Source organism: Staurois parvus, unplaced genomic scaffold, assembly GCF_062004578.1.
Source record: "Staurois parvus isolate SC_StPar_1 unplaced genomic scaffold, SC_StPar_1.0 ptg002181l, whole genome shotgun sequence".
Taxonomy (NCBI): domain Eukaryota; kingdom Metazoa; phylum Chordata; class Amphibia; order Anura; family Ranidae; genus Staurois; species Staurois parvus.
This window is the reverse complement of record NW_028319977.1, coordinates 1,161,105-1,173,089: the sequence shown is the minus strand read 5'-3', so window position 1 is coordinate 1,173,089 and position 11,985 is coordinate 1,161,105. Positions and strand designations below refer to the sequence as shown.

Below are 11,985 nucleotides of genomic sequence, written 5' to 3'. Positions count from 1 at the left end.
CCACTTTATTAGGTACACCTTGCTAGTGCCAAGAAAATATCTCCTGCACCATTACACCTCCACCACCAGCCTTAACTGTTGCTACCAGGCAGGATGGATCCATGCTTTCATGTTGTTTACAAAATGTGACCCTACCATCTGAATGTCACAGCTGAAATAGAATGCCCATTCTCCTCTGATATCAACAAGGCATTTTCATCCACACAACTGCTTTTCACTGGATATTTTCTCTTTTTCGGACCATTCTTTGTAAACCCCACATATAGTTGTGCACAGGGGCAGACTGACCATTTGGAAACTCGGGCATTGCCCGAGGGCCCGGGGTCAGTAGGGGGCACCATGAGATGCCCCTGGTTACTTTTTCATAGGCTTTTTTGAGTTTGGGCAAGGACACAGGGGCCCCATGATCCCTTATTGCCTGGGGGCTCCATGAGTTGTCAGTCCACCCCTGGTTGTGCATGAAAATCGCAGCAGATCAGCAGTTTTTTAAATACTCAGACCAACCTGTCTGACACCAACAGCCATACCACGTTCAAAGTCACTTAAATCCCCTTTCATCCCCATTTTGATGCTCAGTTCTAACTTCAGCAATTCATCCTCACCACATCTAGTTGCCTAAATGCATTAAGTTGCTGCCATGTGATTGGCTGATTATCAATTTGTGTTACCAAGCAATTGAACAGGTCTACTTAATAAAGTGGTTGGTGAGTGTATACCTCCCTGTTGGTCTTAGGCTGTGTTCTCACAGCACGCTTACTCCATGCTCCCATTGCACTGAATGAGCTGCTATAGCTCTCAATCATAGCTGCTGATTGTGAGCCAGCAGGATGGTCTCCTGATCATGTGACTGCTGGGAGCGACAACCACAGCTGTCACGTGATTAAGGAATCCACGTCTCCTGGGATTAAAGCCCACCTAAAGTGTCGCTGTGATCATCAGCTTTATCTAATGTCCATAATTCACATAATTTCATGATTTACTCAGTTCTGTATAAATCAACCTGGAGATAAAATAGGCTAAAAATATTAACTTTTGCCCCCATTTGCAAAGCAATTTTTTATATATATACACTCCATAGTCTTTACTTTTTATGCAGTCCAACCAAATAACAATAATGAAAACAATGACTTCAATTGGGCTTTAATTATAAATCTAGTTTGTAGAAGTTAAAAAAACAAACAAACAGATTTAATTATCTAATATTTATTGTTTCAATAAAGCAGATCTACAAAATTAAGTATTGTTTAAGTCAAATAAATCTCAAAGAAAGGTAATCACATGCAAATTCATGGATACTATAGGAAAACACGGATATAGATTTATATGAATATTTATTTGGGGTTCTTAAATATGCTGCAAAAGCTTCCCAGTGGTGCACAGTTTGTCGCATAATAGACAATATTAAAAAACTTCTTTTTCAGTTTTGCATTCCCCCCTATCAGCACCATGGAGTGGAAAGTTGGGTAGGAGATCACTAGCACAAAGATAACATTACTATCAAAGGTTTGATAGAAATTAAAACGAAGTAAAACCGTCACGATAAAGTAACAGATGGTCATGAACTCCACCAGACAAACAGATCTAATAGCTGCAAGGTGGGCATCCATCTTTGGTGTTGAATAACTTGTAATGGTACTTTTTATACGTTTCACATGACCCAGAATCGTTAGGATCAAAAATGTTGTAGAAATGCTGACCATTATAAAGGGTAGAAAATGTCCTAGAAAGTAAGATGGCACTATGAACGTCAGTTCTTTCTCGATGCTTGAATTACTTGGTGGATCGAATCTAGGGAACATTATATCTAAAGGGTCATTATAGTTGCAGACAAATATTAAGCCAGAAAACAACGCCATGAGTAGACGTGATATGATCATGGATAGCACAAGTTGAGGAATTCGTAGTTTAATACGAATAAGTAAAGTGTTTTTAAAGATGGTTACCTTGACAAAGTAGAGAAAGCAGAGCCACATGGCAAACCAAAGACTGGAGAAGTCTAGGAATAAATATGTCATGTTAAGGATCCAGTTGAGAACAGAAATGCCATAAATGTTAAGGCTGAAGACTCGAATCATGATATTAAACATGAAGAGACACATATGGATTGAACGAGAGAGTCCCAGGCTCAAAAAGATTTTATCAAAGGGCTTCAATTTCTTGCCTGCCTTCCAGTCCAAGAGGTTGGCGATTGTGATGAAGGCATTTATCACCAAGCCCAAAAAGGTCTCAGCCAAACCTATGGCATAAACAATCAGTAAGGCTGAAGACGCCATGGTGGTTTTGGATACTCTTCGCTTTTCTTTACCTGAAAGACAAAATAAATGAAAGCATGAGACACATTTTGAACATTTTGGGAGGCACTGGGGCTGCAGTAGCTAAGGAACTACCTTTCAGAACTGCAACTTGGCAGAAATAAACTTCAAAACTCTTTACCTAAAGTATACCCACCCTTCTTGGAAGATTTGGTTAAAATCGAATGCGTTAGCCCATGACTGCTTGATGCAAATATCATTTTAAATTAATAAATGACCCCTTGAACTCTGAGAATTTTTTTTTTTACTCTTATGGCAGGGAAATGTATTATGTGCTATGCAAACTAAAAATTCAAACTTAAAGTTGAACTCCGGTCAGATATTTAAAGAAAACTAAATTTAATAGGAAAGTCAAGACACCATATTAAAATGTAATATAGTAGAGAACCCCATGGTATATGTATCAAAAACTATACTTTTAAAAAATAAATTGTTAAAAAGTACCATGGGATCATTTTCAACATCAGGTGTGACAAGGCTGTGACATGTCATGGTTTAATAAGGGTTTACTGGCACCCAGAGTTCTACCCCATGCAGGCTCAGGGCCTCCCGGATGCGTGTCTCGATTTTCCGTTTTTTTTTTGAGGATTAACATTGAAATAAAGAAAAGAATGTGCTGGGACTTTTTCAGGTGCTACACAGATGTATTCCACATACAGATTACATTATGTTAAAAGTCTTTCATTTTATTGCGATAATAACACTGTGATCTGGGGCTTGTTAGCTCAATGGTAGATGCATTTTTAAATGAGTCCATGCCAGACCAGAAGTAAATTTAAGAGCCTGCTAGCCTACCTTTATTAAAAATACAGAAAACAAAATAAAAGTCCAACATAATGTTTCCCACGCAGGAGTTCTTCTCCAGCAAAATATACACAATGGAAAATGCAGAGTCACCTGGCTCTTAAGACTCACTCAGACTTGGTCGCAGTACCTTGCTGCACAGGCTTAATCCTAGCCTCTAGGTTGGAGGTTCTCCTAAAACCCCTGGACTCTCCCCCAGTTGTCTCAGCATCTAGTCTCCCAGACTCTCTCCGATGGCCCAACTATCTCAGTCCACTGACCTGGAACCTCTCCCACATGGAGTGCTGTCTTGAATGCTTTACCTTGGTCTCTAGACAGGAGCACACCTTACTTTTGGCTGCAGCAACTGCAATTCCAACACCACCTTCCTCAATTGCTCTCACCAGCCAATCAAGGGCTGTTTGCACCTGGACACTGGGTTAGATGTGTCTTCCCTCCCAAGGCACTTTGAAATCTCCAAATTACAGAGCCCCATCCAGAAATACCAAAACTGGGGAAAGCTGCCAAAGCAGTTTTCTCTGCTCAAAATCAATGCTCATTAGTCCTGCAGTTAGCAAACATGCAAACCTTGTGTGCTTTTTCTGACCAATCCCATAGTGGCAGAGCCTCACACTGTCACAATACAAATTTAATACCCCATCGTTGGTATTAGTGGGTTGACTAGTGCCCTCTTCATAGTATCAGTAGAATTTGTATCAGTAGAAGGATTAGTGCCCCATCATTGGTATCAGTGGGAGGAATAGTGCCCTATCATTGGTATCAGTGGAAGGAATAGTGCCCCATCATTGGTATCAGTGTGAGGAATAATGCCCCATCATTGGTATCAGAGGAAGGAATAGTGCCCCATCATTGGTATCAGAGGAAGGAATAGTGTCCCATCATTGGTATCAGTGGGAGGAATAGTGCCCCATCATTGGTATCAGTGGGAGGAATAGTGCCCCATCATTGGTGTCAGTGGGAGGAATAGTGCCCCATCATTGGTATCAGTGGGAGGAATAGTGCCCCATCATTGGTATCAGTGGGAGGAATAGTGCCCCATCATTGATATCAGTGGGAGGAATAGTGCCCCATCATTGGTATCAGAGGAAGGAATAGCGTCCCATCATTGGTATCAGAGGAAGGAATAGTGCCCCATCATTGGCATCAGTGGGAGGAATAGTGCCCCATCATTAGTGTCAGTGGGAGGAATAGTGCCCCATCATTGGTATCAGTGGGAGGAATAGTGCCCCATCATTGGTATCAGTGGGAGGAATAGTGCCCCATCATTGGTATCAGTGGAAGGAATAGTACTCCATCATTGGTATCAGTGGGAGGAATAGTGCCCCATCATTGGTGTCAGTGGGAGGAATAGTGCCCCATCATTGGTATCAGTGGGAGGAATAGTGCCCCATCATTGGTATCAGTGGGAGGAATAGTGCCCCATCATTGGTTTCAGTGGAAGGAATAGCGCGCCATCATTGATATCAGTGGGAGGGATAGTGCCCCATCATTGATATCAGTGAGAGGTACAGTGCCCAATTATTGGCGTCAGTGGGAGGAATCATTCCCCACTGTTGGTATTTTGTATCAGTGAGAGGAATAGTCAAGGGCCAGATAAAGGCACACAAAGGGCCGCATCCAGCCCTTAGGCCTCTTTTTACAGACAACTGCTCTAGAATAACATAAGTTCCTACATCTTGGTAATTAAATGCATCCAATTACTTAGAATTCAGATCCTCGGCTGTAGCATCAAGACAGTCTCTTTCCCTGCAGCTTGAGCTGCACTATAGGTGAATGAGATAGGCAGCTGCATAGAGACTCCTATTCATTCGCAAGTTGAAATATAGTAAACACTGTTTACTATAATTCAGTAATGAACAGAAGTGATAGGTACCAATCGCTGTGTTCATTCAGGAAAGAAATGGGGCTGGTAAACACATCTTTACCAGCCCCCCTACTCTCCATCCTGACACTTCACTGCCTGGACTTACAGACCAGAACAAAGCAGCTGTAGCCGGCGGGAGAGGAAGGAGAGCCGGCTAGCAGAGCTGCATAGATTGGATCGGTGATGAGGGGGGAACCTGGGTTGAGAGAGGGGCCTAGCGGGGGCTTTATTTGAACATTTTTTACATTGTTGAGTACTGTGGCTGGATACAATTGTTGGCAGGAGAAGCAGTGGGGGAAGCCGACATTTGCATCCAGCCACAGAGATCGGTGATGGTGGATGGGGAAATGGCTGGTGCTAAGGGTGAGAATGGTGATGGGGAGAAATCAGTGCCAGAGGAAGGGGTAAGGTGGTGGGGACATTGTAGTGGCCAGGGCAGCAGATTAGGTGGAGGGACAGAGAGTGTAAGGTGACAGGCAGGCAGCGGCAGTAAGAAGGGGGGGTCACAATAAAGGTGAATAGCTCTGCTCGGTGGATTGTCATCAGCTGATCAGAGCAATTGTTTTGTTCAGCAGAGTCTGCTGAACAGTTCTGCTATAAGTTCATGATCACTGGAGTGACCATGAGCTCATAAAAGAATCAGGAATCAGGTCCATACAGCATATGGACCTGGCCAGGAGGAAGTAGGTTTGTATGCTGTACAGACCTGGCAGTGAAAGGGTTAAAGGCAATTAAAAAAAAAACAACCATGGCATGTGATTTTGCACAGCGCAGCCCTTTTCTCCTTTTCTCTGCTCCACGCCGATGCTCCTAGCCCCTCCCTCTTGCAGAGCGCCCCCAGAGCAAGCAGCTTGCTATGGGGGCACCCATGCAACCTTACTCCTGAGCTGCTGCTCTGTGTGTCTATTCACACACAAAGCTTTAGTCTCAACTCTGCACCCTCTCTCTCCTCATTGGCTTACTGGCTGGGATTGATAGCAGTAGGAGCCAGTGGCTGCTGTCTCAGCCAATGAGGAGGTAGAGTCACCGGAGAGGTGAGCCATTAAAATTGGCTCACAGACAATGGTGGCCCGAAGACTTCTGATATGCATGGTGACGTCATAGATTCCTGCCAAGGAAAAATAGATTTAGGTTTTAATTACACTTTAACCACTTTAGGACTTTGAACATAAAAGACACTTTTTAAAAAACTTCAATAACATCCAGCTCCTCTGCCCCTGGTGCCTTGCCCCCGCCACTATTACTGGTAATTGGTCTGTTTTAAAAAGTAGGAATGACTGTCAGAATTCTTTTGGTTCTGTGTAAAATGGCATTTGCAGGTTAGCTGTCATTGAGTAAATGCATTGTAACAAAGTAATATTTCATTATTATTACTATTACAGTCATGTGTAGGTCAAAGGTGTGACCTTTAATCTGCATATGACAGGACAGGACTCTTTTTTTGTAAAACAAAATGTATTCCTATTTACCCCTTATTAAAAGAGAAGTATAGCCCAGGGGCGGACTGACAACTCATGGGGCTCCCGGGCAATAGGGGATCATGGGGCCCCTGCGTCCTCACCCACACTCAAACCACACCCAAAAAAGCCTATGAAAGGTACCAGGGGCATCTCATGGGGCCTCCTACTGACCCCGGGCCCCCGGGCAGCGCCAGAGTGCCCATATGGTCAGTCTGCCCCTGGTATAGCCTAAACATTTTTGACTGTACTCTCCTATGGATCGCAAGAGTGCACTTCGTTCTGCAATCATGTGACCTGATTTCAGCCAGTCCAGATTGAAAATAAAATTTAAAAAAAAGAATTTTTACTTATCAATTGCAAATAACTTTCCCATGCTCTGTAATGGTAATGTAATTTCTGAAATACTAACATTGTCTGGAAACAGTACAAAACATGTCATAATATCTTTGAAAAGAAATCCTTCAGTAAAAGAAAAATCAGAAAAATAAATTGAAAATACTGGTAGATGTGCTTTCTTTAACCACCAAAGCTCTTGTAACTGTACACCCATTATGGACCAAAAGCAATTTTTATATTTCCACCAACCATTACTTAAGAAAACAAAGTAAAACAAATTGTTTTGGGGAAAAAAAAGGCTTTTATAAATGCGATCACTTTTTAAAAGCACATATCCTATGTTACTAAATGCAAAATGTACTAGCACATATGGATTTTAATATGTGGTTGTGATGCTTCATCCCTGCAGATGCAAATTTTATTTGACAGCAAGTCTGGTTTCTGGATGAGTTATAATGCAAACAGCCCTATTTTACTAGTGCAGATTTTACTATTACCTGGACATGACTTCTAGTTAAAGTACACTTTATTTTGAAAAATATATTTTTTGTAAATATATTCTTCAGATTTTTTTTAACATATAAAAAAGTAATTTTAAGATATACTTTTACATATATTTGTAAATGCATTCCAAAAATGTAGATTTGTATTTTTAAAGACATACAGTATATTTGAAATGCATTTTTAATAATATTTTTCATATATTTTGTAATAAAAACGCATTTCAACATGCAGTGTGTATATACTGTATATATATATATATATATATATATATATATATGTTTATTGCAATATATTTTGAAATATATTGAATATGGCCAAAATTGTAGCATTTCAAACATATGACAATATATTTGGGAAGAATATTTTGTAAATATATTTCAAATATATTTTTCTTCCATGTGGGAAGGCACTTCCCATCAGGGACTAGAGAGTTTCGGATGCATATATCGATGAGAATAGTTAAAAAATGCCGCCAAATAATGCACATGAGGAGAGACCCAATGAGAACAATGCAATGCAACAGTCAATGAAGGATGCTCTTTGCCACTGATAGCCAACACCTTAATATGTGGTGTAGAAAAAGGAAAAATAAAGAGGACAAGTGGGGAAGAGTAGATGGAGAAAATAGCGTGTGAGAAGAGCAACAGGAAAGAATTGCCTGGGAGCAAAAGAGAAGGGGGGGGGGGAGAAGCGGGAAACTGAGACTGGGGAGTTCTCCCACACGATCCAAGCAGGTCACAATATTGTTGAGTCTCCAAATACAATCAGACTGAAAGCAAAGTCCTGTCTATATTCACTTTACAGTTGAATGCAATCCAGGGATCCTTAAGAAATTTGGTATGAGTGTCCTCCAGAAAGGAGGTGAGCTTCTCGTGCACCATCACACCCATAACCCTGTGTCATACCAGCCAAGGTTTGCTGTGCAGCCAGAAACACAAATCCCACCAACTTTCTCTGATTTGCAGTCAATGATGGGATCGGTTCATGCAGTAGGGCTTCTCAGGAATTGCGGGGTAAAGTGACGTTAAGGACTGATCTGATCATTTTGTAGATCCACGTCCAAAACCAAATGGCCTTGGGGTAGGACCACCAAATGTGAAATGGGATACCGATGGGGTGAACTTGGACACACGCTCTGGGAAAGTAGTTTGTAACCGTTTTCCTGAGCTAAAATGCTATATTTGTTATTGTACAGTATGTATTATTGGAAGTTTTATGTAGAATGCTGGATGAGACTACATCTGTATTTCTTCATTCTTATTATAGAATGATAATACGTTTCTTGAATCTTGAATGAGCCATCACAAGGGACACCCATTCACTCTAGCACTTTTGGTCACCATGTGTTCTCCTGAAATCAGTGATCATGCAAAATATGTTCTCGTTCTCTGGAACTTCAGGACCTGATTCTAGTCATATGACAAACTTAACTGGTACAACTTATTCAATTATGTCCTTCCATTAGTCTCAATGAGAAGGAGATGGTTAGCTTGTGATAAATTGTGCTTATGATGTTTGCAATATCTCATTACCTATGTATCTACTTAGGTTGGTCCTAAATTGCATACTCTTTGCCCATGCACTGCACTGAAGGCAGGATTGGTCCATGTATGCCCACGCTACTTTGCATGTCTCTTTTTCTGCAGCACTACACAATGAACAGGTAAACATGCAGTCATTGGAGTGAAAAATGGCACTTAGAGTGTGCTTTTGTAGGTGAGAAATTGCATGCTCTGGAAAGGGCTTGGTGTGGATCCTGAAGATCACAGGCTTTGTAGAGTCTTAGATGAGGTGAAACCTCAAACCCTAGAACCACATTTTAGAGGCAACCAGCATATTTATAAGGTGAATGAGCCATCACAAGGGACAGGTTCATTTTAGCGTTTATGCTCGCAATATGTCTTAGTGAAATTGATGGTCAGGCAAAATATGTTCCCATCCTTCAGAATATGCTGATGATGCTGATGCTACTTACCTGACAAACTGAATTGGTACAAATTAGTTAATGAGTTCACTCTTTATCCTCAATGAGAACAAGTTGGATAACTTGGAATAAGTTGTGCTTTTGGTGCTGGAATAGTTTATTACCTAACCTAGGTTGGCCCTGATTTGCCCAATCCTCACCTTTTCACTGCACAGGAGACAGTACTGGGTAATTTTTGGGCACACTTATTTGTATAGCTCTTTTTCCCCATGATGAGATGGAAAACTTACAGTCATTACACTGTGGGATGAATGTTGTAGGATGCATGTATTGTAAGGAGAAAACTGACTTTCCATTTTCTCCAGATAGGCAAGTCCTGGTCTGGGTTCCTACTGCTAGGGGTTTCCTAGAGCCGTGGGTGGTATGAAGCTTTCAACCTTAAGTCCAAGTTTTTCTGAAAACCAGAATTATTATGATGTGAATGAGCCATCACAGGGGACAAATCCATTTTAGCTTTGTATTACATTTTATCCAAGATTGGGAGGGCCCTGGCTGGGTCATGGAGCTTGGAGACTTTGTAGAGTCTTGGATGGGATGAAGCCTCCAACCCTAGGTTCATATTATGCTGACAATCAGCATTCTCTGACTGTGCTGGTGTGCAGGGTCTCTATGGTGTGGGAGCTGACCACAGTTCAGGGCTCCACCCAAGGGGACAGAACAGGTCTTTGAGTCATACAGGTCATAAGTTAGGAGGACTCTGTCAAAGGGACAGGAGAGAGCCAGCACAGGAGGTATATGCACAGAACTTGTGTGAAAAGACTGGAGAATACATTCAAGGTACCTGAAGACTGAGGCCAAAGAAGAAGCACTGCAAGTGAGAGCCAGGAGGCTGATAAGCATTCGTTGGTGGCAGAGAAATGCTGAAAAAACATGTGATGGTAACCCATGTTTTGTTTGAACTTCATTTTAATAAAAATGGGAAAGAAAAGCCTTAAAAAGAAGGTGGCTGCATCCTTAACTACCCCTCACCTGGTCTATAGCAAAAAAAAACAAAAAAAAAACGGCCGAGCCGGAACCTACTCTGGATGGACGTCATATGACGTCCTTCCCATTTGTGCGCCTCATGCTCACCCTAGTGGCCATGCTCTGTCCTCCAGACACAGCAGATCACATATCTCTGTGCTGGGTCAGTTCCGGTACCATGTGATCGCTGTAACCAATTACAACAATCACATGACAGTTGTACACAATGAATGATTTTCGTTCATTGTGAACTATTGTGATTTTTTTCTGTGAATGGTCACAGTGGTTACATGGTTTAGACAGGGCCAAACACAACACATGTGTACCATGCAATAGCTGTGGCCAATCACAGCTGTCACAATAGTATACACTAGCAATGAATAAATTTTTTTCCAAAAAAATAATTGCTTATAAGAGTGATCATCACTGTTAAAAGAAGTGTAAAAAAATATCCTGATCACTGATCCTGATTCCCAGAGTAGTGCAGTGTCACTATGGTAACATGGTCAGAGTATGTAAAAATTTGTAAAAAAATAAAGAAAAAATGTTATAAAATTGAAAAAAAAAACTTTTTCCACACTCATTCCCCAAAGGTATACACTTTGTTTTCCATTCCCATACACTGTAGGATTTCACTCTTGCTCTGTATCTCCAGCAGGGCCTTTTGTCTCAGAGAATAGGTGCAGCTCCTTTTCCTCCCCTTCTGAGTCACCCCTTGTCCCCGTCCCCTACCCACCTCTAGGCACAGCCCTTTTTAGAGAATTTAAATTTTTTAGTGCTAAGTAATTTCTGTGGAATTTGTTTATAACAGCAAGAAAAGCAGTAAAATAGATCCCCTAAATTATAATAAAAATGGTGTAGCGCTACACATAAATAATGTGAAATAACATAAATAAATATAATATATATAAAAAATATATAAATATATATATAAAGGTGATAGATCCTCCAAGGGTCTACTTATAAGTGTCACAAAAGGTGATTGAAAGTGCATACATACAACAGGTCCCAACCTAGGACTTACATAAAGTGAATAATACCCAATCCCAATTGGGAGAAAAACGCCTCCAAAAAAAGTGGCATATAAAGTGAATCCCAAATGTGGGATATTCATATATTAAAGTGACATGTGCTGAAATCCCCAAATATACAATCACATAAATAACAATACCAATCCAATGAATAAATAAATAGAAAATGTATGTCCAATCAAGTGCAAATAAGCAAAAAATGTGCTTCTATCTTCCAAGCTGGTGTTGTAGTGCATGTGCAAATCAATATCCTTAATTGGCGGAAATGCCCCCTCACCTCCTTAACGCGACCCAATGGTCCAACACGCCTTATGGATCACCCTGGATCCTACACAGGAAATATCTCCACACCATACAGGCTTCACTTCACTGGTTCCACAGACCCTCACTGGTAGCTCGTATGCAGCATGGATTATATATATATATGTATATGTATGAATGTATATGTATACATATGTATATATACATATATATATATATATATATATATATATATATATACCAAAGTTCGTAGACACTATAACTTTCAGACAAACCAATCAATATACACTTATTGTATTATTTTTTTTTACCAAAGACATGTAGCAGAATACATTTTGGCCTAAATTTATAAAGAAATTAGATTTTTTTTTTATTATTGGATATGTTTTATAGCAGAAAGTAAAAATAATTTTTTTTTTCAAAATTTTCAGTCTATTTACGTTTACATAATAAAATATTAAAAACC

General features: G+C 40.5%; 1 protein-coding gene across 1 annotated transcript; it reads right to left on the bottom strand.

Annotated features, from left to right (window-relative positions):
- Positions 1–1,331: 1,331 nt before the first annotated feature.
- On the bottom strand, positions 1,332–2,273 carry LOC149432228 (taste receptor type 2 member 39-like). Its single transcript, XM_089665338.1, has one exon. It carries the CDS (start codon positions 2,271–2,273, stop codon positions 1,332–1,334), a length of 942 nt encoding a protein of 313 aa, XP_089521464.1.
- Between the last annotated feature and the right edge of the window lie 9,712 nt (positions 2,274–11,985).